At 51.2% G+C, this 24,995-nt stretch overlaps 1 protein-coding gene and 1 long non-coding RNA gene across 4 annotated transcripts in view; one reads left to right on the plus strand and one right to left on the minus strand.

The window, feature by feature from the left end:
• The window catches only part of LOC122681297, a 27,027-nt gene extending 4,969 nt beyond the window's left edge, over positions 1-22,058 (minus strand). Inside the window, exons 1-3 of the long non-coding RNA XR_006336927.1 lie at positions 22,047-22,058; positions 15,848-15,852; positions 7,803-7,812 (exon numbers count right to left, since the gene is read on the minus strand). This is a non-coding gene — a long non-coding RNA (uncharacterized LOC122681297). The remainder of the gene's footprint in view (positions 1-7,802; positions 7,813-15,847; positions 15,853-22,046) is intronic.
• The window catches only part of LOC122681294 (sodium- and chloride-dependent glycine transporter 1-like), a 42,196-nt gene extending 19,007 nt beyond the window's left edge, over positions 1-23,189 (plus strand). For 2 of the 3 annotated variants that reach the window (XM_043883214.1, XM_043883212.1), the window contains exons 2-5: positions 6,401-6,516; positions 18,475-18,627; positions 21,029-21,185; positions 21,728-23,189. In XM_043883214.1, the coding sequence (XP_043739149.1) occupies positions 6,511-6,516; positions 18,475-18,627; positions 21,029-21,185; positions 21,728-22,143 (732 nt within the window). In that variant the 5' untranslated portion in view covers positions 6,401-6,510 and the 3' untranslated portion in view covers positions 22,144-23,189. The remainder of the gene's footprint in view (positions 1-6,400; positions 6,517-18,474; positions 18,628-21,028; positions 21,186-21,727) is intronic. The other variant, XM_043883211.1, reaches the window with a different exon arrangement.
• Positions 23,190-24,995: the final 1,806 nt, after the last annotated feature.

Consider the following 24,995-nt stretch of genomic DNA (forward strand, 5'->3'; position numbering starts at 1 on the left):
GGGTAGTGGGTGAGGGGGACTGGTTCCAGGAAGGGACTAATGGGCGACCCTGAGCATGCTCAAGTGTTTCCAAGCACCACAAGAGAATGCCCCCTTAACTCGGTGTACACTGTGACTGAGGCTCAGTGCCAAGCTCTGAGGATGCAGAAGAATCACACTTCTGCCTTGGGATGTCTCCAGCTGGTGGGGAAGGCAGATTTGGACACAAGTAACCTTGCTACAATGGCTGCATGCGAGGAACATGTTGATCAGAGGTACACTGTGTGCATTGGGTGTAACTGGGGGCACAGTGGAAAGACTGACTGCAAGTGCAAGAAAAAGGTAGGCTTCTTGGTGGTGATGGCTTTGAACAGGTTTTAAAGATGGGTGGGGTATATACAGATGGAAATGGGGACAAGGGTGCTCAAGGGATAGGGAATTGCCTAAGCCACAGAATGAAGGCCAGAACCCTCTGGGGATGCTGGATAGTCCCACATGGCCCCCAGATGTCCATAAGTGGCTGTAGGTAGCTGATTTTGGCTCTAGGCAGAACTATGGACCCTTCCCCACTTCCACAGCCTCCCCTCCCTCCTTCGCACTGAATGGGAAATTATGCTTCCTCTTCTATCTTTTTCTTAAACTGTGAGGTTCTTGAAGGCAGAGGAAAACCTTGTCACCTTTCCATCACCAGTAAGGACTTCAAGGCTTTGCCCAGATGGACCCTTAAAATGGAGAGACCTGGCAGTCCTGATTGGAGGAGAGGCAGACTGAGCAATGAGACAGTAAAGATGGACCAGGTCCTGTGACTGTCCTCTCCCTGTCCTCCCTTGGGTGGCTCACAGGCAGCTTAAACCCAGGTCACCCAACCTCCTCATCCTCTCCCCACTCCAAACCTGTAGCATCCCCAGCGTTTCTGTCTCTGGTCTCTGGGACGGGCACTGGCTTCTTCCTATTATACCCTTAGAAACCAGAGACTCAAAAAAAAAAAAAAGAAACCAGAGACTCCTCCTCATCCCTCAGCCCCAAGTCCAACGCATCACCAAGTCCTACCAAAGTTCCCTTCTATATTTTCCTCAAATCTGTGCACCTCTCCCCACCCCATCATCACCTTCCTGAGCCAAGCCCCCTCATTCCTGGCCTGGCCTAGTCCTAATCAATTTGCTTTCTTCCCCTCTTCCCTCCCTCCAGTCCTTTCTCCATACTGCTCTAGGTTGGGGTTTTCAAAATGCACATACCACCAGTTGCTCCTGTCAGTTACAACTCTGGTTGAAAGACTTCAGTGGCTGTCATTGCCCTCAGGATAAAGATCAAAACAAGGCCCCAAAGACCCTGACCCTGCTTTTGCCTCCACCTTCATCTTTGGCCACTTTCTCCCTCACTCTCTCAGCCCCAGGCTCCTGGTCTTTTTCTGTATTATTTCATTTGCTTGAATCTCTCTTCTTCTTGTGTTGCTCACTGTTGCCTAATCATCCCCCTCTGACTCTTAAACATCACTTCTCAGGTGAGTCCTCTGTAACTCTCAGACAAGGCCAGGCCCACTGCTATAGACTCTGGTTAAAGAGGATCTGTCCCTTTCCCACCCTTTATCGTAGGCTCTAACTCTATGCATTTGAGTCACCTGTTTGACTGGTTTCTGTTTCCACCCAGCCTGTAAGCTGCAGGAGGCCAGAGACTGAAGAGTCCATGGCACCCAGCACAGGTCTGGCCCAGAGCAAGCCCAAAATAAATATTTGTGGAATAAATGAATTGAACTGTGGCCAGCCCTGACTGCCTGCTGAACGATTTAGGCCATATCCTGTTGGCTGTGGAAGACTGTTGGAGGGAGTCAGGGTTTTAGGACTTTGGGACGATGAATGGACTGGAGGGGAGGAGAAAGTGGAGGACCTGTAGAGTCGAAACTTAAGGAGAAACTTCAGAAGGTACAAAGGAAGTATAATTAGCCCCATCTTCCATATTGAGAAAACCAAGGGTCAGAGAGGTTAAGTAATTTGCTTGAAGTCACATAGCTAGTGAGTTGGCAGAGTCAGTTCCTCCTCCCAGGTCCCAGAGTCCAAGCTCTTCATCACAAGCTGACCTGACTCTGACCCTCATGGCCCAGACAACTTGTCAACAGGGGTCCATATGTGGGTGAGGGGCAGGCCTGGTGCCTGGGTCATGTGGATGCCCAACCCCTATCAGAGGGCCTGACCTATCATAGGCTTTCAGGTGATACTTTTTGAATGGATGGATGGGGCCAGTTAACAGAAACAGCAGAGGCAGGAGAAGTAACAAAGCTTTGTACCCAACACATTGTCCTGGGAGCAGCTGCCCAGCAGTCTTTTTTCCACCAAGAAAGAGAAGCACCTTGAACACAAGGGCCATATTTGCATTTCTCAGGGATGTCACTCTGTAGCCCAAGGTCCAGGACAGAGTGTCCTCAGTTTACTCATCTGAGCAGAGGCATGATGTCCAACTGTGAGGCGGCTGTGCTTCATTACTATCATCACTGTTGTTATTATTTGTTAGCCAACGTGTGACAGCTTTGAAAACAAGAAGTCTAGAGTTTATAGCTTGGAGGGAGGGATGTGGTGAGAAGAAGGGTATGATCACATTCCCTCTTCTCCTGACTGCCCGCAGAAGACCAAAGCCATGAGCAGGGACTTCTCTAGAGAGGCAGGAAACCTGGCCTGGGTGACTAAGCGAAGGGAAATGGTCACAAGTCACACCCTTGCCTGGCTCCGAGGTTATTCAGGACACCTGGTGGCCAGGGGAAAGGCCAAAGGTAACCTAGTGTGGAATTTGTTTTAGGTCATACCTGAATGGTCTAGTGGTTTTCCCCACTTTCTTCAACTTAAGTCTGAATTTGGCAATAAGGAGTTCACGATCTGAGCCACAGTCAACTCCCGGTCTACTTTTTGCTGACTGTATAGAGTTTCTCCATCTTTGGCTGCAAAGAATCTAATCAGTCTGATTTCGGTGTTGGCCATCTGGTGATGTCCATGTGTAGAGTCTTCTCTTGTGTTATTGGAAGAGGGTATTTGCTATGACCAGTGCGTTCTCTTGACAAAAACTCTATTAGCCTTTGCTCTGCTTCATCCTGTACTCCAAGGCCAAATTTGCCTGTTACTCCAGGTGTTTCTTGATTTCCTACTTTTGCATTCCAGTCCTCTATAATGAAAAGGACATCTTTTTTGGGTGTTAGTTCTAAAAGGTCTTGTAAGTCTTCATAGAACTGTTCAACTTCAGCTTCTTCAGCGTTCCTGGTCAGGGCGTAGAGTTGGATTACCATGATATTGAATAGTTTGCCTTGGAAACAAACAGAGATCATTCTGTTGTTTTAGAGATTGCATCCAAGTACTGCATTTCAGACTCTTTTGTTGACCATGATGGCTACTCCATTTCTTCTAAGGGATTCCTGCCCACAGTAATAGATATAATGGTCATCTGAGTTAAATTCACTCATTCCACTCCATTTTAGTTGGCTGATTCCTAGAATGTCCAGGTTCACTGTTGCGTCTCCTGTTTGACCACTTCCAATTTGCCTTGATTCATGGCCCTAACATTCCAGGTTCCTATGCAATATTGCTCTTTACAGCATCGAAATTTTCTACTATCACCAGTCACATCCACAACTGGGTATTGTTTTTGCTTTGGCTCCATCCGTTCATTCTTTCTAAAGTTATTTCTCCACTGATCTCCAGGAGCATATTGGGCACTTACCGACCTGGGGAGTGCATCTTTCAGTGTCCTATCTTGTTGGCTTTTCATACTGTTCATAAGGTTCTCGAGGCAAGAATACTGAAGTGGTTTGCCATTCCCTTCTCCAGTGGACCACATTCTGGTTTGTGATATTGTACAGGAGACAGGGATTGAGACCATTGCCAAGAAAAAGGAATGCAAAAAAGCAAAATGGCTGTCTGAGGAGGCCTTAAAATAGCTCTGAAAAGAAGAGAAGCGAAAAGCAAAGGAGAAAAGGAAAGATATACCCATTTGACTGCAGAGTTCCAAAGAATAGCAAGGAGAGATCAGGAAGCCTTCCTGAGCGATCAATGCAAAGAAATAGAGGAAAACAATAGAATGGGAAAGATTAGAGATCTCTTCAAGAAAATGAGAGCTGGAGATACCTAGGGAACATTTCATGCAAAGATGGGCTCAATAAAGGACAGAAATGGTATGGACCTAACAGAAGCAGAAGATATTAAGAACAGGTGGCAAGAATACACAGAAGAACTGTACAAAAAGATCTTCATGACCCAGATAATCACGATGATGTGATTACTCACCTAGAGCCAGACATCCTGGAATGTGAAGTCAAGTGGGCCTTCGGAAGCATCACTATGAACAAAGCTCGTGGAAGTGATGGAATTCCAGTTGGCTATTTCAAATCCTAAAAGATGATGCTGTGACAGTGCTGCGCTCAATATGTCAGCAAACTTGGAAAACTTAGCAGTGGCCACAGGACTGGAAAAGGTCAGTTTTCATTCCAATCCCAGAGAAAGGCAATGCCAAAGACTGCTCCAACTACAGCACAGTTGCACTCATCTCACAACTAGTTAAGTAATGCTCAAAATTCTCTAAGCCAGTCTTCAGCAATATGTGAACCGCGACCGTCCGGATGTTCCAGCTGCATTTAGAAGAGGCAGAGGAATCAGAGATCAAATTGCCCACATCCACTGGATCATCAAAAAAGCAAGCGAGTTCCAGAAAAACAACTATTTCACCTTTATTGACTATGCCCAAGCCTTTGACTGTGTGTCCACAATAAACTGTGGACAATTCTGAAAGAGATGGGAATACCAGACCACCTGAGCCACCTAATGAGAAACCTGTATGCAGGTCAGGAAGCAACAGTTAGAATTGGACATGGACCAACAGACTGGTTCCAAACAGGAAAAGGAGTATGTCAAGGCTGCATATTGTCACCCTGTTTATTTAACTTCTATGCAGAGTACATCATGAGAAACGCTGGGCTGGATGAAGCACAAACTGGAATCAAGATTGCCGGAAGAAATAGCAATCAGCTCAGATATGCAGATGACGCCACCCTTATGGCAGTAAGCGAAGAGGAACTGAAGAGCCTCTTGATGAAGGTGATAGAGGTGAGTGAAAAAGTTGGCTTCAAACTCAGCATTCAGAAAACTCAGATCATGGCGTCTGGTCCCAACACTTCATGGCAAATAGATGAGGAACAGTGGCAACAGTGACAGACTTTATTTGGGGGGGCTCCAATATCACTGCAGATGGTGACTACAACCATGAAATAAAAAGACGCTTGTTTGCTTCTTGGAAGAAAAGTTACGAGCAACCTAGACAGCATATTAAAAAGCAGAGACATTACTTTGCCAACAAAGGTCCATCTAGTCAAGGCTATGGTTTTTCCAGTAGTCATGGATGGATGTGAGAGTTGGACTATAAAGAAAGCTGAGCGCTGAAGAATTGATGGTTTTGAACTGTGGTGTTGGAGAAGACTCTTAAGAGTCCCTTGGACTGCAAGGAGATCCAACGAGTCCACCCTAAAGGAGATCAGTCCTGAATATTCTTTGGAAGGACTGATGCTGAAGCTGAAACGCTAGTACTTTGGCCACCTGATGCGAAGGGCTGACTCATTTGAAAAGACTCTTACGCTGGGAAAGATTGAGGTCAGGCTGAGCAGGGCACAGAGGGGTCAATAAAACACCTCCAGTGCCTCAGGGAACTGCCCAACCCACAGTTGACAGACATAAGCAAATATGTCTAGAGTGAGTTTATAAGAACACTGGTCGCAAAGCAATTTGTTCCTTCTGATGTGGAGTGGGGGCTGTGTCAGGAAAAGCAACAGAGGAGAAGTGACACTGAAGCAGGGTCCCAAAGGGTTTGTAGAATGTCACCTGGGGAGCAGGAAGGAAGGTGTTCGGCAGGGGCCCACCTGAGCAAAGGCATGGAGGCGTGCCTGACATGCTGTGTTTGCTGTGCCCAGAGCTTCTGGCCCAAGTGAGTGATGTAACTCCAGATGCCTGGAGCCCAGGCTGAGCAGCATCAGGATGGAGAAGGCCCATCCTGGCTGCCGGGCTGGGGCGAGGTGCGGGAGCATGTGCTGATCCAAGCTGACTGCCCTTCAGGGGAAAGGTTGAGGCCATTCACACAGACAATGAAGGCATTGGACCCTGTCCCAGTTCTGTGTTCTTTTTAAAAAAAATTTTTTTGTAATCGAATTGGGCATCTGGAGAGTCAAAAATAAACCTTTGCCCATTGAGACAGGAAGCCTGGAGACCAAGGGTTTCAGGGGAGGGCTTGGGAGAAAAGTGAGGTAGGAACTGGAATGAGGGTCATCCAGAAAGGAACAGGACGGGAGGGATGGGCGGCAGTGGTCTGGGGCCTGCACTAGCTGTCCTGGAGAGCCCCTCACATCCTGCCCTGCCTTCCCTGGGCCACATCCTCACCTCATTCTCTGCTCTCTCCATAGCTCTGGGGGCCTGTACTCTGAAAGGTGCTAGACACAGAACCTGTGAGTGTGATGGGGGACTCCAGAGCCCCTAACCCACCACCACCACGGTAGAAAAGGGTGCCAAAGGCATGCTGGTGAGTACAGGGACCAGACTGCAGCGAGGGGGTGGGGGGCATGAGCACCGTCCGTCCCTTCTGGAGCCTGCTGTCAGCTGCTGGCCCCAACAGGAGGGCCTAGCAGGCTCCATGGGGCCCCAATTCTGGCACTGCCAGGACTCCTGAGTGCTAGGGCTATCGCAGGCCCAGGCAGGCCGCCTCTCACCCAGTAGGTTAGATGCTGCCGTGGTTCGGAGCCCACAGCAGGCAGATTCTGCTACAGAGCCCGAAAGTCATGCTGGGAGACAGGAGGCACACTCCCCACCCTCATCACAAGATACCCTGGAGAGCAGGCGGCAGTGGATCCTGCCGGGAGGGCTGTCCTGTGGCTGACACCTCGGCACCCTCATCCTGTGCTCTGCCTGTTGTGGGGAGCATTCCGTAGGGGCTGATCAAGGAGTCCTCAGAGCCTGATCTTTCTCTTCTTCCACTCGAAAAACAGCATAGAACATTTCATGTTGAATCCTCTTGTGAGGTCTTTCAGGACACATCCCTCTCCCCTTTCCCCAAGTCATGGCTCTTCACTGCCCACTGCCTCAGAGCACAGGAGAGGTGGTACGAAGCAGAGGGCAAGAGCAGGGCCAGCTCCTGGACGGATGGCTCATGGATGGACGGAGCAGGCCCGCTCTGGAATCCGAAGGCAGGAAGATACCCCAAGGGCGGTCGTTGTATTCCTTCTCTGGGGATATTGGCTCAAGAACCAGTGAGACTGGGCAGCTGCCCTGGAGGAAGCCAGTGGCTGAGCACTCCTCCCTTCCCCACATGGATTCCCCTGTTGCTGTTCTCATTGGGTGAAAGACTGACTGACCTCAGGTCTCTTGCTGAGCCCTCCCCAAACAAGCCCTGTCTCTCACCAGGGATTTCTGGGACTCTTAAGTCCTCGGTCCAGAGAAATGCTGTTGGGGAGGGAGCCAAAGAGCTGTGCTCCAGGCTCAGGACCCTCTCTTGTGTGTGGTCCTGAACTTCAGCATCCAGCCCCTCAGGCCCACTCTGGTCTGGCCCACTGCTGATTGGAACAAGTCTGAATGAATTAGGCTTCTCAAAGTATTCCTGAGTCAGCTGAGCTCTAGAGTGCTCAGATGTGGGCAGAGACAGAGGTCTCCAGACCCGCATACTTGCTGGGGGGAGTAGATGCCATGATAGGATGTAGACTGGCTTCCTTCTTGCCAGAAGTGTTGGAATTGCCATGGGCCTGTAGCAGAAAGTGGAGTGCGGCTCTGCCCCTCCCTCCATGGAGATTCTGAGTCCCGTGAAACTTAAGAAACCCTCTGAGTACTCGCTGGCTGCTCTGCTTTCTCTGGAGGGTGATGTGGGGTGATGTGGGACCCACGTGGGCAGCACAGAGAACCTGAATCCCAAGGTCCCCGAACCCCTGCCGGGGCTGAGCACCCCGACCCCAGGCTCCGCTGGCTAGCCCGTCTGTGGAAGGGAATGCTGCCTTGGGACGCCTGTTCCCAGCATCAGGATGTGCCTAAAGATAGCCAGAACGTCCATGACTGCACTTTCTCCCCCTTCCAAGCTTGGGGCTGAGAGAGAGCTTACAGGTAATTTTTCTTCTTCTTGCTCTGCTTGTGTCCACGAGGGAGCTTGAATTCTGTGTATTTGTCTCAGTGTTGGGAAAGGCAGTGATAGAGACACACTGTGTATTTTTGTTTGTGATCATTCAAGTTGGAGACAGGCGTATTAATATTAAAGGCCAGAAACGTTTTAGTTCCCTTGTTAGTTTTTCTTCTGTTTGTTTTGTCTTCCCATTTTATTTCACAAAGTACTCTTCACCTTCCTAAAATCCCTCTAAAATCAGTGAACTGCAAGCAGGGAAACTAACAAATGTCCATCCACCGTTTTTATGTGTGGTATGTTTTTTTAACGTTTTTTTTTAACTAAGCTTGAACCAAAGTCAATTTTTAGCAAGCTGCTGTACTAATGGACTAGTTTATATCGTGCAGTTCAGACACATTGAGGAGATAGATGCTACTGACAATTTCTTTTTTTCATTTGTCTTTATTAATTTTATATAAAAGTTGCTGCTTGTTTTAATCTTTTATGATGGTAAATTGTAATATCCTCTGGGCAGACATTAACTTCATTTTTTAAGTAGTTTATTTAGTTTGGTGTGTAAATAGAATGGCAGTGTCAGTTACTAATTTTTCTCCTCTTCATCCCTCTGTTTCTCTGATGTAGTTGAATTTGACCTTTTATCCTGATTTGACATCTCTAATTTTAGTCTGTGCAGATGATTTTAGGGCTGTCAGTTACACTGTAGCTGCCCACAGGGATGGGTCCCTCCCTCGGGAGTGGTAGGTTAGGAGGAAGGATTCAGGGAGGAAAATGCTGATACCCACCAGACTGGGTTAGAGGTTGTAGCATTCACTTCCCAAATCGCTACCAAAGGAAGTATTGAGTCCCAAGCGACTCAAGCCCAGTGGATTAAGAGGAGGAGCAAGGAGGCCGTTTTTGTTTGTTTTCCTACGTGGTTCAGAGATACTCCCTCTCCTAAACAAGATCGCCAATAGACTTTCATATTAAAAAAAAAGATACTAAGCTTTAAATGTCAGTACAGTGGTCTTCTATTCCCTGCCCTGTCTGTAGTCTCTAATCAGTTTGGGATAAAGGGATTCTGCCTTTGTGTGGGTATGAGTGTGGATCACTTTGTGAGGATAAGCTTTAAACCAGCATAAAAACCTGTGTTTATGATTATCTCAATAGATGCAGAGAAAGCCTTTGACAAAATTCAACACTCATTTATGATTAAAACTCTCCAAAAAGCAGGAATAGAAGGAACATACCTCAACATAATAAAAGCTATATATGACAAGCCCACAGCAAGCATCACCCTCAATGGTGAAAAATTGAAAGCATTTCCCCTGAAATCAGGAACAAGACAAGGGTGCCCACTCTCACCACTACTGTTCAACATAGTGTTGGAAGTTTTGGCCACAGCAATCAGAGCAGAAAAAGAAGTAAAAGGAATCCAGATAGGAAAAGAAGAAGTGAAACTCTCACTGTTTGCAGATGACATGATCCTCTACATAGAAAACCCTAAAGACTCTTCCAGAAAATTACTAGAGCTAATCAATGAATATAGTAAAGTTGCAGGATATAAAATTAACACACAAAAATCCCTTGCATTCCTATATACTAACAATGAAAAAACAGAAAGAGAAATTAAGGAAACAATACCATTCACCATTGCAACAAAAAGAATAAAATACTTAGGAATATATCTACCTAAAGAAACAAAAGACCTATACATAGAAAACTATAAAACACTGATGAAAGAAATCAAAGAGGACACAAACAGATGGAGAAACATACCGTGTTCATGGATTGGAAGAATCAATATTGTCAAAATGGCTATTCTACCCAAAGCAGTCTATAGATTCAATGCAATCCCTATCAAGCTACCAACGGTATTTTTCGCAGAACTAGAACAAATAATTTCACAATTTGTATGGAAAAACAAAAAACCTCGAATAGCCAAAGTAATCTTGAGAAAGAAGAATGGAACTGGAGGAATCAACCTGCCTGACTTCAGACTCTACTACAAAGCCACAGTCATCAAGACAGTATGGTACTGGCACAAAGACAGAAATATAGATCAATGGAACAGAATAGAAAGCCCAGAGATAAATCCACAAACTTATGGACAGCTTATCTTTGACAAAGGAGGCAAGGATATACAATGGAAAAAAGACAACCTCTTTAACAAGTGGTGCTGGGAAAACTGGTCAACCACTTGTAAAAGAATGAAACTAGAACACTTTCTAACACCATACACAAAAATAAACTCAAAATGGATTAAAGATCTAAATGTAAGACCAGAAACTATAAAACTCCTACAGGAGAACATAGGCAAAACACTCTCCGACATGAATCACAGCAGGATCCTCATTGACCCACCTCCCAGAATATTGGGAAAAAAAGCAAAAATAAACAAATGGGACCTAATGAAACTTAAAAGCTTTTGCACTACAAAGGAAACTGTAAGTAAGGTGAAAAGACAGCCCTCAGATTGGGAGAAAGTAATAGCAAATGAAGAAACAGACAAAGGATTAATCTCAAAAATATACAAGCAACTCCTGCAGCTCAATGCCAGAAAAATAAATGACCCAATCAAAAATGGGCCAGAGAACTAAACAGACATTTCTCCAAAGAAGACATACAGATGGCTAACAAACACATGAAAAGATGCTCAACATCACTCATTATCAGAGAAATGCAAATCAAAACCACAATGAGGTACCATTACACGCCAGTCAGGATGGCTGCTATCCAAAAGTCTACAAGCAATAAATGCTGGAGAGGGTGTGGAGCAAAGGGAACCCTCTTACACTGTTGGTGGGAATGCAAACTAGTACAGCTGCTATGGAAAACAGTGTGGAGATTTTTTAAAAAACTGGAAATAGAACTGCCATATGACCCAGCAATCCCACTTCTGGGCATACACACTGAGGAAACCAGATCTGAAAGAGACACGTGCACCCCATGTTCATCACAGCACTGTTTATAATAGCCAGGACATGGAAGCAACCTAGATGCCCATCAGCAGACGAATGGATAAGGAAGCTGTGGTACATATACACCATGGAATATTACTCAGCCATTAAAAAGAATTCATTTGAATCAGTTCTAATGAGATGGATGAAACTGGAACCCATTATACAGAGTGAAGTAAGCCAGAAAGATAAAGAACATTACAGCATACTAACACATATATATGGAATTTAGGCAGATGGTAATGATAACCCTATATGCAAAACAGAAAAAGAGACACAGAAGTACAGAACAGACTTTTGAACTCTGTGGGAGAAGGTGAGGGTGGGATGTTTCGAAAGAACAGCATGTATATTATCTATAGTGAAACAGATCACCAGCCCAGGTTGGATGCATGAGACAAGTGCTTGGGCCTAGTGCACTGGGAAGACCCAGAGGAATTGGGTGGAGAGGGAGGTGGGAGAGGGGATCGGGATGGGGAATACATGTAACCCCATGGCTGATTCATATCAATGTATGACAAAACCCACTGAAATGTTGTGAAGTAATTAGCCTTCAACTAATAAAAAAAAAGAAAAGAAAAGAAAAAACCACTTTGTAAAAAAAAAGATAGCCAGAACGTAGTTTCCTTCATGCCCTTTGACCTTTGACATCTGCCCACTGCTGCTGCGTCTGAGGCTCCATAGCAGGTCTCCTGGGCGCCCCCAGTGTTTGCTTGAGATTCTCTTCCTGCTTCTTTCTCAGTTCTGCTTATGACCCTGGGCTACACTATTCTCAGCACTCAGTTGGAACCAGTGCTGCCTCCATGTAGCGCTTGTCTCTGAGGAGTGCCATCCCTCTTAGCTAACCTGGCCAGCTGTACCTGGACTTCATTAGTTGCCCGTGGTCCCCTAAGGGCAGATCATGAAGGATGCTCCTTCTCTAGAGGCCACGGTGGGGCAGAGCAGAGGGAGCTGAGGGCCATGCGTGTAAACCAGGGGCACTTGGGCCCTCCCAGGTCTGTGACTTCTGTTGCCATCCGTGTCCTGGGATGCGGGAGTAGGCAGCTGGCCCTGGCCACGAGGTCCTCACTTCCATCCCTCTTTGCCTCAGGCTTGGATATGATGACATGGGCCCCTGGGTCTCCTCGGTGTCTACCATATGTCATCCTTGGAGCCTCTGCTGGGCTCTCCATGCGGCAGGTTCCCGTGGAGGGCAAGCCACTTCGAGCACGTGCCCTGGCCCACATGCCTGCCACACGTGTTCCTGCCCGCCAGTCCCAGCCCAGATGGTCTCTGCCAGGTCAGCTCAACTGCCTCCCTCACATCTCAGCAGCTGCTAGGACAGGGCCATGCAGGAACCCAGCTGGCCAGGGTGTTTCCAAGCCTGGGAGCAGCTGGGATGCTTGGCGACACCAGGGTTGTGGTGGGGGTGGTTCCTTTCATGGAGACCTAGTGCCTCTATTTATACACATGTAGGGCCGGGTTGACTGGGGCTCAGAGGACAGGGAGCTGGTAGAGAGGAGCCAAGGACAGGAGAGCCCCACTGCTGCTTCTAAGTTGCTTCAGTCGTGTCCGACTCTGTGCGGCCCCTTAGACGGCAGCCCACCAGACTCCTCTGTCCCTGGGATTCTCCAGGCAAGAATACTGGAGTGGGTTGCCATTTCCTTCTCCAATTCATGCATGCATGCTAAGTCACTTCAGTCGTGTCTGATTCTGTGCGACCCCATGGACAGCAGCCCACCAGGCTCCTCTGACCACAGGATTCTCTAGGTAGGAATAGTGGAGTGAGTTGCCATTTCCTTCTCCAAGAGCCCCACTGGGTCAGCTTTAATCCCACAGTCTCACACGAAGTCCAACTCAGTCCCCTCCCCTGTGCCTGCTCCCCATGCGTACAGCATCTTGGGCAGAGAGGGCTTGGTGAGTCTTACTGGTCTCTCCCCTCCTCTCTGCTGCATTGGGTGCCTGTGCTACTGGGAAGCCTCATGATGAATAAGAGCAGAGTCACCCAGGGTAGGGCTCCAGGTGCTGGAGCATCAAAGTCGTCCTAGAAGGCTTTGAAAGCACCAGAATCCGCCTGGGGCTGCCCCACCCTGGCCTGTTCTGCTCTTTGACTAAGGTGTTTAGATACTTCCTGTCCGCAGCAGCCATCACAGAGCCTGGTGCACAGTGGATGCTCACCCAGCCCGGGTCCTGCCATGTGGCAAGTGCTCAACCAGTGTGGGCTTGACACATCCTGGGAGCTCAGCAAGCACAGGGCTTGGCATGCACCGGGCCCTCCCTTGGTAGAAGGCTTGTCACTTATCAGGCATTCTCCTAGCATGAGTCCTGGCGCGTGACCAGTGCTCACCCAGTGTGACACGGCACACACTGGGCGCTTGCCCAGCACAGTGCCAGGCGCGCAATGTGTGCTCACCCTGCTCAGGGCTGACCATATTCTGGGTCCTCACCTGGCCCAGAATTTGGCATGCATGGGGCACTCCTCTCGTGCAGGACCCAGCAAACCACCAGGGCTCCCTGGCATGGGGCTGGCACACAGTGGGTCTCTCCCAGCACTGGACTTGGCACACACTGGGTGCCTTCCTAGTGTGGTTTGACACATGGTAGGTCTTCTCCTATCTTAGGCACCAACACACAGTGGGCACACTCCTTAGATGACAAGGACTAGCACAGAGGAGCTGCCGTCCTAGCCAGGCCAGCCTGCCTGCACGATGACTGGATGACCCTAGATTCACAACTAAGCCTCCCCAGTGAAATGGGCAGTATCTAGATCCAGAGGAAAAGGCCCAACCTCCTCAGGCTTCCTCTCTGGACCTAGGACCTACCCTCCATTCCACTTGGCCTCCCTCCGCATCCTGGCCTCCTTGGAGCCCACCGACTCAGCTCTGCGGCCTCCCCTCCCCTCACACAGCTTCCTGGCAGCCCCACCACCCCAGCACATTGCAGTCCTGCCTCAGCGGGACCTTCCCTCGGAGTCACAGGTCGCAAACAAAGCCCCTCGACTCCTTGGCCCTCTGGAGGAATGCCGCCTCTTCTTCAGAAAAGTCAGAGATGGGCTTGGGGGAGCCGGCCTCCCTCAGCGGGACTAGAGCAGCTGGATACCACTAATGAGGCCTCATTACGGCCAGGACCCAGCAGGGCTGCTGCCGCCTGCTGTCCCCATGGCCAGAGCCAGAGAAAGCTGTCCAGCCAGGGCTGCCTGTTCTGGGCACCCGGCCCAGGCCAGGGCAGCCAAAGCCCAGAGCCCACCCTGGGTGGAAGTGAGCATTTGGGCATCATGGGTGACTGAGCCTTCCTGGAGCCAGTGGCCCAGCCAGGAGCTAGGCCCTCAGTCTGGCCTCGCGGAAGACAGCAGAGTGTGTCTGGGGACCTGGCTGTATGAGGCTGGCCTGGAAGCAGCTCAGTTGCTAGGGTCTGAGGCCATTCTCTTGGGAGACTTGCTTGAGCCAAGATGACTCCCCATCTTCCCTCCCCAAATGGGCATAGTAGCACACCGATGTCAAGAGGCTGTTGGGAGGATTAAATGAGTTAATATATATCAATATGAAGTGTTTAAGACAGCATCTGGCTCACAGTAAGCACTTCATATATATGATCTATTACTATTATTTATAATGCTTACTAGCTTCAAAGATGAGTAGATATGATCCCTATTTTCGAGATACAGAAACTGAGACCAGACAAGTAAAGTAACTTGCCTAAGGAGATACATGGAGGGAGATCCACCAGAGCTAGGCTGGAACCCAGCTCTGTCTGACTAAAGACTTTCCCTTTAGACATAATGATGTGGGGACTCCCCTGGTCATCCAGGGGCTAGGAGACCAGCTGGCAGTGCAGGGGTCATGGGCTCAATGCCGCTGGTCAGAGAACTGAGGCACCAAACACCGTGGAGCAGCTAAGCTGTTGCACCACAACTAAAAAGCCTATGCGCTGCAACTTAGACCCAACGCAGCCCAATAAATATTTTAAAAATAATAATAACAGAAAAGGTTAAAATAAAATGCCATGTTCCCATTGGGGTCAGCACCACTTACCAAACTCACAGGGGAGCTGTCCTTTACATCAGAATTCATGCTTGATCTTAGGTTACTAAGATCCTACGTAGTACCAGACCCTTTGCCCACCCATCAGTTTCCCAAAACTGGAAGCTGTGTCTTCCCAGCACCAGGACACTCGTGCCCGCCTTCCTGGTCACTGGTTTGTGGTGTCTCAGCACCCACTGGAGACTGAGCAGTGAGTGTGGCCTCAGAGAAGAGGCATTGAGGGTCAGAGTGACACTCTACGCAGACCACTCAGCACTGTCTCTCCGAGGGACCTCCTCAGGTTCAGCTGACGCAGTGCTCATCCTCAGGGGTCCGTGTTCTGCAGCTGCCCTCTCGGCTAATGCTATCTTTCTTCAGACAGGTGAGAGCGCAGTTCAGCAGGCCACCACTCTTTTGCACAGTCAGTCCCGTTCTTCTGTGAGGACACATCTACCGTCTTGGCTGGCTGGAGATCCCCAAGTCCGGGGGAATTGCTCAGGGCCCATCACCCTCGGCCCTCAGCACTCTGCGGAGTCTGAATGCTCTCGGAGTGCCCTGTGGCTCCATCCCCTTCTCCCTGCCCCTTCACCCTCTCTGGGGCCCAGTGGGACCCAGCCTTGTGACCAGGGGCTCACCCAGTGCCAGGCCTGTCTGCTCAGAAGCATCTGGGCCCAGCCCCCACTCTAAAATGGAAAGGAGCCGCCCTCTGTCTGTCCTTGGCCCGCTCTGCCTCACCTGTGGTTGTGAGTGTATGTGTCGTTTGTTCCCATCACTTGCTGGGAACGAGGGAGAAACACAACAAGCCCCCCGCCTCACTCCAGCTGTGGTGTACCCGCGCTGGGGGACATGGGGACAGCCGGAGCGGGAGGGCCAGGGAGAGGGAGGCAGAGCTTTGGGAGGAGATGAGGTAAAGTAACGGATGCTGCCCAGCAGGCAGTGGAAGAGGCAGGGGATGCATCAGTGTCGCCTGGAGCTGGCGGAGGTGTGAGTGAGTGGAGACGCACGCACTCCACTCCAAGTGTTCACCCCAGGATGGCGGCGGCTCATGGACCTGCAGACCCCTCTTCGCCAGAACAGATCAGTCATTTTCCAGGAGGTCGAGCCCCCTCTGTGGTGCCAGGCAGACTGGGAGGCAGGACTGGAGGTGGGGAGAGGGGCTGAGTGGTCTGTGCCAGGGAGGGGCAGGCACAGCCAGCCAGAGAGACAAACAGCAGCAGAAGTGACGCAGAAAGTTGCAACTGCGCAAAGGAACAGGAAGAGTTGGCTGTGTGGCGGGGGCGCGGGAGAGGAGAATGGGGGTGTGGGCCCCCCGCCCAAGGACCTGCAGAGAATGTGTTCTGTGCATCCAAGCTGCATTGTCCTAGCTCCCGGGGAGACGGGCCGGAGGTGCCCAGGACTTGTACTAATCAATTCAGCCCCATTGTCGGTGCCATGCAGTTACTCCTATGGGGAGAGTGGGTGAGGGGGCAGGGGGACTTGGTACAGGGGCTGCGTGGGGAGAATGGGGGAGGGGGCGGGTGAGCGTCTCAGCCGGGAGGTGACAGACCCTGCGGAATGGTCACCAGTGTCCAGGATGAGGGCCTGGGTGGGGTGGGCACCACCAGTGTGCCCTCATCCCTGGAAGCCAGGTATCGGCGGGGATGGCAGGCACAATGTGGCTGATGGCAGTGAGGGAGAGGGGACTGGGACCTTCTTTCTCTGCAGTGCATCCTGACTTGACCTCCAGAAGGCAAGAGAAGGCATGTCCTCTGGGGAGACCTGGGTTGGGTTTGGGAGTAGCATTATGCAGGGCTGCCCTCCACCCTCAGGACTGCCAGGGTCAGCAACCAAAGCCACTTCCAAAGTGCCAGCCTGCTGCCAGCCGACTGGGGCAGAGGCTGCTTGTGGCTGCCACAGTGCAGGGCAGGACTGCTGGGCTCCAGGGCAGAGACAGAGCCCACCCAATGGTCCCGTCACTACTCCCAGGGTCTGGAGTGGAGCCCGGCATGCCTGGGCCGCATCTCCTGTCCGCCATCCACAATATTGGCGGGTCAGTACTGGCAGAGCCCTCTGCCAGTCAGGGCTCTGGGATGAAACAGCACTGGGCACGTCCTTGCTTTTCTCACCTCCCATGTGAGGGCCTGATGTCGAGAGGTGCCGTGAGGTTTTCCTTGAGGCAGGAGACACTCATAGCCCCTGCATACTGCTTGAGTCTGGGGAAGATTTTCCCATGGTCCCGCTCCTCCAGCCCGGCCTTTGACTCTTTCACATGTCTGGCTCAGGGAGCCAGTTGAAGGATGGAAGGCTCTGTCATTGCAGGGCAGGTGCTACCTCAGAAAGACAAGTTGGGGAACCAAGAACCAGGGGGTGTGAGGTCATGGGGTCTCCCGGGGCAGCCACGGTTTACTGTCATGGCTGTTCTGCCTGAATTCCCCCACTGGAGCTCAGAGAATGTTGCCGGGGATCTGGATTTGGCTCAAGGTCAGTCTGGGATATAGGGTCTTGCCCGTTCTCCTCTGCAAAGTTTGTCTTGGATAGGACTTCATCCCTTGAGCAAACCCTGGGGCTGCAGAGTCCTGGACAAGAAGCCTGCCGGCTCCCAGCAGGGCCTGCCCGTCCTGGCCTGCTCCAGGAGTCCTCAGTGTCCACTGAGAGCAGAAGAGGGGGCGCTTGATTCACAGAAATATCCAGTGGACACTGCTTTTGGAGGGCGGGAGTTGGTAGCCTGAGCACAGCTATCGCTCAGAGTAGAAAGCTGGGCTGCCTCTGAGTCTGGACACGAAGAAGGGAGGGGCGCCCCTGCGGTGCGGGGCGGGAGGGTGGCCTCTGGGAGCGGGCTCTGCAGCATTGTGTCCTCTTTACACTTTGCTGTAGTTTCCAATTTTTTTTTTTTTAATGATAAGCTCATAATTGGAAGGAAAGCAATACCAATTTTTTTAAAGTTGTTTAGAAAGCCAGTGAGAACTAATGGAAAATACAGGAGAGAGTCAGAAATAGCAAATTCCAGGCAAGGCAGAGCTACAGAATCTAAGGAGATCTATTGAGGTTGTCTCTCTATCCCCTGATTTTATAGCTAAGGTCTCTCAATGCTGAGAGTGGAAGAGGTTCGGACTCCTGGGGGTGCAGGTTCTAGAATGCTAGGATGCTAAACCCCAGTGTGAGATCCCCGCCCTGCCACGTCCAAGGTGTGGGGGGAGCTCTGGTTTCTGCCCTCAGAGCTGAACTGCCTGAATTCCAGGAGCTCACCCAGAGCAGATAATAAAGAGAGGGCGGAGGGCTAGGGAGAGGACTTACATAAGCAGCTGCTCAGAGTGGCTCACCCTCCTGGGCAGGGATGGGGTGGGAGGTTGTGAGCCCAGGACAGGTCACACAGATCCTTGTGCAGGCATGGACACTGCTGCCTCTAACTGCTTCGAAGGACAGGGGTGCTGAGGGTCTCACGTGTGTATGTCTTTGCATGGCAGATGTCGTGGAGGATGATCAGCCAGCCCACCCACACAGCTGTGGAAGGCACGTCCCGTAGCCTGCATCCTGCTGGGCCTGGGGAAGCGTGGGCACAGGGCGAGGCAATCTCCACCCTGGAGGTCACCCATGAGGCCCATGACAACGAGTCAGAGGTGAGGGTAGGGGCTATCCAGGGAGCCCGAGGAGGAGGGACCAACCCAGAAGGCCACCAGGCCCCTCTGGTTTAACCCAGCAGCCAGGTGTGAGCGAGGGAGGGAGGTTGGGAGGGCATTGAGGGGCAGCACACAGTGGGAGATGGGTGATGGGCAGCAGGAGCCTGGAGCCTGGCCAGTCGGCGGGGCTGAGCTGGGTTAAGCAGATGGGCCACCAGTCTGGGTCAAACCCATGAGCACAAAGAGATTCTTTTGTGGGCACCTCAGAGCCAACAACCTCTGCAGGGACTGTTACTGTCAGTGACAAGCCTTCCACCCAGCAGGTCAAAAAGAATGGAGGGCTTAGAATGAGGAAAATTATGCAAGGAAAAAAAAAACTTGTGCGGCATTAGAAAAGTCTCTCCAGCCTTGGGCATTGCTGTCCAGGAAGGAAGTGGAGGGGAGTCTCCAGGGGAGGACTGGAAGGGAACTAGAGCCCCTAGGAGCCCCCACAGAGGGACCCTGCCCTCCAGTGTCCTTGGAGGAAGGTGGGCTTCCTCTGTCCTTTGCTGAGCGCCACACCCTCACCAGTCAGACTGCCTGCCCATAGCTTGCACTGGAATGAAAAGTCAGAGGCCTGGCTGTGGAGCAGGCCCCCACGGCAGCATTCCCTCCACAGCTCCTGAATGGGGCTCTGAAGGGCTGGGATACAGGGCCAGGGAGCAGCCGCTGGTGCTGCACCATAGTAGGTGTTGTAAACCTCCTCGAATGCATGCACACAGGCTCTGCTGGTCGGCCCTGGGTGCCCTGTGAAGGGTTCCTGGTACTGGGCCCCAAAACTCCCAGGACCATGTGAGGCTCAGGGTCTCCTCTGGGCAGTGCTGGGTGGGAGGTGACACCTTTGGGCAGGACAGGGGTGCCTGTGCAGTAGTGCCCACGTGCTGTGCAAGCCCAAAGTGGCCCCCCAGATGCGTCCACTGAGAGCAAAGGGTGCATGGCTAGGAGGGCCACCATAGGTGCTGGGGCCTGTGGGTCAGTGTGAGTCCAGCAGCATGTCAAAGCCCCAGGCCCGTTTGTTTATTTGCCTGCATGCCTTGAATCTGTCTCTTTCAAACTGAGGGTCAGTGTCACTACCGCGCTGTCCCTCGGGTAGGTCGTGCGGCTGTGTCACTGATCCTGGGTGTCCGCAGGGACACCTGGCCATTTCTCTCAGGAGAACAGGCCCCCTCTGGGAGACTGTCTCTGCCACTCAGGGACTCTCTGGGCTTCTCTGTTGGTGACTCTCGGGGTCCTCCCTTGCCTCTGAGACTCCTCTGACCCCTCAGGCTCTGGCTCAGGGTGGCTGACTCAGTGGGAGGGGTGGAAGGGACGTGGCATGGGGGATGGGTGTGCTCACACTTATAAAGGGCCTCAGTGGGTTAGTCCCAGCTGTGGGGTTGGGGTCCTCAGTGGGGCTTCAGGCCACCCATTCCAGCCCCGCAGCTCCCCAGGCAAACCTGCATCCTTCCTTTGGGGTGAACCCCCTCATCAGCCCTTCCTGACCAGCCCCCTCTTCTGTAGCCCATGCTCTCTCAGCTCAGAGACCCTTTTCCAGAGTCACTCCCTCTAGTTCCCCTGAGGGAATTGGAACTAGAACTCCCCAGAGTCTGTCTTCCAAGTCTGGCATGGTGCCTACAACTCTGGTCTCCTTCCCCAACTCATGGGCAGCATCTCCCCCCGCCCCGCCCGGGTCAGCTTCCCCAGGTCTCCCCTCCACTGTCATGGGCAATCAGAGGCGGCTCCCCTGGCCCTCCCATCCTGAGTCCCAGAATGCTTCCTCAGGTCAGGCCTAGCTCAGTTGCTTTCCCCTTCTTGTACCCTACAGCCCTGACCACCAGGTGCCCCCTAGAAAAAGCCTTTAGCTGGGGGAGGGGTCCAGCGTCCCCTCCCCCCCAGCCAGCTGCCATGGGCAGCATGCTCAGCCTGGCGATATGGTGGCAACGGGTTGGGGGGCTGTCTGGACACAGGCCCCTTTGTGCCCAAGCCAGCTTGGCTGCGTGGTATGAGGCTCAGCTGCTCCCACATCTCACCCAGAGGGGAGAGGGGAGTCTTTGGAGGGACTGGGGCAGGGGGGCTCTCAACTTGAGCTCTGTCTCAGTGTCCCACCTCTGAGATGCTGGCAGCAGCTGCTCAGGTGGGCTGGTGCCCCCAGCACAGGCTGCTGGGGGGCTGGTGAGGGAGGCCCCGCTTGGCACCCTCTGGCAGCCACTCTTCCCTCTGTGCTCCTCTGCCAGGCCTGCCTGCGGCTCCTGCCTGCAGAGAGAAGCCCAGGGTGGGGGTGGGCGCCTGGAGGGTCCACTGTGTCCCCACTGGGGGAGGCCTGAAGGGTCAGGCCCCTCATGCCGATGCCTTGCTGATGGTGGCTTTTCTCCTGTCTGCGCAGAATGGTGCCGTGCCCAGCGAGGCCACCGAGAAGGACCACAGTCGCCAACAGGGCAACTGGGGCAACCGGATCAAGTTTATACTGACAAGTGTGGGCTATGCCGTGGGCCTGGGCAATGTCTGGCGCTTCCCATACATCTGCTATTGCAACGGGGGAGGTACCCAGTGGGCACAGGGCAGGGACCACCCACATGGATAGAGCCCAGCCACCAGGGCCCAGCCAGCCCCTTCCAGCCCTAATCTCCCTTTCTCCCACCCCTGGCTTAGGTACCCTTTACCCCCTGACCTTGGCAGCCTGATCCCTCGAGGGGAGAAAAGGTAGAGAGGAAAGCAACCCAACCTCCCAAGTCTCAGTTTTATACCCCCTGCATTTCAACAGCCACCCCCAAAATGAGTCGGGGGATATTTGAGGACCCCATCAGCTAATGTATGTGAAATTGCTTGGTTAAATCATCAATTCCCACCCGAACATGGCAGCTCTAGGACCTGGGTTCAGCTCAGAGCAGATTTCCTGGGAACCCCTGTCAAGTTCAAAAACAGGCCGTGAGCAGTGTGCCTCAGACTGAGGCTCCAGTCCAGCGCATGGCACACCGTCCTGGAAGCCCAGTCAATTGCAAAGATTCTGCTGTCGGGTTCTGAGCAGGAAGAGGGTGGGATCCCCCAAAGCCGGCCCTGAGCCAGCCCTCTCCCTGCCCACCAGGAGCCTTCCTGATCCCCTGCCTCATCATTCTCATCTTCTACGGGATGCCCCTCTTCTTCATGGAACTCTCCTTAGGCCAGTTTTCAAGTCAGGGCTGCCTGGGGGTCTGGAGGATCAGCCCCATGTTCAAAGGTGAGGCCCGGATGGGGTACACACACACACGGGCCTCTGGGGGCCGTGCTGACTCCCCCCATCTGTATAAAGACTGCCAACCCCTGTGGAACCCAGGTGTTGACCCCAGGTCCACATCAATGGCCAAGGCCAGGGACACATGCTGGGATCCATTGTTTACTTGGCCTCCACCCTCTCCTCCTAACACATGCACACACAAAAGCCCTTTGCCCGCTCCCCCACTTAGCCCCCAGCTCACTTCTGCCAAGGCCTGTGAGTGTGATCTGGGACTCCAGAGCCCCTAACCCACCACCACCATGGTAGAAAAAGGTGCCAAAGGCATGCTGGTGAGTACAGGGACCAGACTGCAGAGAGGGGTTGGGGGGCATGAGCACCGTCCATCCCTTCTGGGGCCTGCTGTCAGCTGCTGGCCCCAACAGGAGGCCCTAGGAGGCTCCATGGGGCCCCGATTCTGGCACTGCCAGGACTCCTGAGTGCTAGGGCTATCGCAGGCCCAGGCAGGCCGCCTCTCACCCAGTAGGTTAGATGCTGCCGTGGTTCGGAGCCCACAGCAGGCAGATTCTGCTACAGAGCCCGAAAGTCATGCTGGGAGACAGGAGGCACACTCCCCACCCTCATCACAAGATACCCTGGAGAGCAGGCGGCAGTGGATCCTGCCGGGAGGGCTGTCCTGTGGCTGACACCTCGGCACCCTCATCCTGTGCTCTGCCTGTTGTGGGGAGCATTCCGTAGGGGCTGATCAAGGAGTCCTCAGAGCCTGATCTTTCTCTTCTTCCACTCGAAAAACAGCATAGAACATTTCATGTTGAATCCTCTTGTGAGGTCTTTCAGGACACATCCCTCTCCCCTTTCCCCAAGTCATGGCTCTTCACTGCCCACTGCCTCAGAGCACAGGAGAGGTGGTACGAAGCAGAGGGCAAGAGCAGGGCCAGCTCCTGGACGGATGGCTCATGGATGGACGGAGCAGGCCCGCTCTGGAATCCGAAGGCAGGAAGATACCCCAAGGGCGGTCGTTGTATTCCTTCTCTGGGAATATTGGCTCAAGAACCAGTGAGACTGGGCAGCTGCCCCGGAGGAAGCCAGTGGCTGAGCATGGCCCTACCCTTGGCTCCTCCCTTCCCCACATGGATTCCCCTGTTGCTGTTCTCATTGGGTGAAAGACTGACTGACCTCGGGTCTCTTGCTGAGCCCTCCCCAAACAAGCCCTGTCTCTCACCAGGGATTTCTGGGACTCTTAAGTCCTCGGTCCAGAGAAATGCTGTTGGGGAGGGAGCCAAACAGTTGTGCTCCAGGCTCCCTGCTGTCTGGGACACCTGACCTCAGTGAAACAATAAAATTCTCCTTGTTCTGAAAACCCCTGAGATTCGGGAGTCTGTTAACACAGCCTAGACTAGCCTAATCCTGTTCTAAGTCTCAAGAAGTTCACATGTCCTAAGAAGACATGTCCTATTATTGTGGAATAGGTTCCAAAGAACCTCCATAATTGAAGCAAAGCAAGGGATTACTCTTTGCACCACAGTGTTATTGGCTTCAAAAGCTACAAATTTTGCTCCCACCAAAGATGCATGACCAAGTTCAAGTTGGTCTAGATACCACATAATGGATGTTCTTCCATTAGCATGCTGAACCAGTTTCTCTAAGGACTTGGTGGTAGGGAAGTTTAATCATTTTGTTCTTACTACACATGTCCCTAACATCTTTCAAAAGTGGAAAATATAATATCCATTATTTCAGTCTCTGAGGGACTTTGTCCTTTGTGCTTTTCTACTGCTATGCTGACAGGAAGGGTCAGGTGCAGGCAGAGTCTTCTGTGTGCCCTAGGAAACCAGGTCAACTCACAGTGTCTTGGAGGGATAGAAGCCACCCTTGCCATCTTCTCCAGCCCTGGTCACCTCCAGAGCTCAGGACAGAGGGGATCTGAGGGCAGTGAGTTTCCATAGGCAACACAGCAACTGTGACGAGGAGAAAGCCTGGGATCTTTGCATTCATTCTTGAGTTTTTGTGAACTTCCCAGAGCAGCTAAAGCAAGGGTTTGGGATTCATCAAGTCAAGGAGAAGGAGGAAGAAGAGGAAGAAGGACGGACAATGAACAGACAGGATGGAGGATGGACACATGAAGATTATTTTTTAACGAAGTAATACTTTTCACTGCCTAGGCAAATGAATTCTGTGAAATTCTTCTATGAAAAACAGTACACTGTTTTGTTTTTACTTAGTTATCGCCATCATTAGGTTTTGATGCAAGTGGAAATTTACAATAAAATGAAAACAGCATCAAGGATCACATACAATTCTATGATAAGGTGATTTGTAATTCAGGCAAAGTACTGCTTGAGGCTCACATCTTGATTTCCCACTCCAGTTGCTGGTGATGCTATTTAAGGAAGCAGGAAATATACAGATGAAGAGAAAAATAACTTTCACTAGGCTAAAAAATTAAGACCATTATAAGAATATAAATAACAAATTTATAATGTATTGCAATACAAATAAGCAGTATTTTTAGTATAAAAGCTGCATTTGCATTGTTTAGTAACAAATATGATTGAAATACATCAGAAACATGTTAAAGTTGTGTGAGTCACATACATACAGTGTCACAGTTCACATGAAGGTGTACTGAGAATAAGCCATCTGAAGGCCACGTGTCCTGATCTGAAACTATCAAAGGCCTTTCAAGCAAACTTCCTGGTTCAGGAAAGAAGCTCAAAAAGCTGCCCCATCTAGGTCCATCTGACTTGAGTCCATGTTTGGTTTTCAAAATAAGCTATAATCTTCTAAAGGAGAGCATAACGTAGACTGATGTAAACAGGTACTAAACAAGAAGGAACTTTTCCATTGGCACAGAAGATTTACATGAATACTTCCCCAAATATTATATTTGAAAGGATGGGTGAACCACACATTTATAATACTGGCAGACATAACAATTTAGCACTGAGAGAAAGGACATATAAAAACTACTGATGCACATTAGTAATAGAACCAGTCACCTCCTTCCTTTTCCTATTTCATGCCAATTTGAGGTTTTAGGCTAAAATTTCAGGTATGTCATCATTTTTACTCTTTTGGACTCTCTAATCTAATGTTTGCCATTCTGTAAAACATGCTCCACTCTTAAAGGACTTGGTAATAA

This window comes from Cervus elaphus, chromosome 23 (genome assembly GCF_910594005.1).
Source record: "Cervus elaphus chromosome 23, mCerEla1.1, whole genome shotgun sequence".
Lineage (NCBI taxonomy): Eukaryota > Metazoa > Chordata > Mammalia > Artiodactyla > Cervidae > Cervus > Cervus elaphus.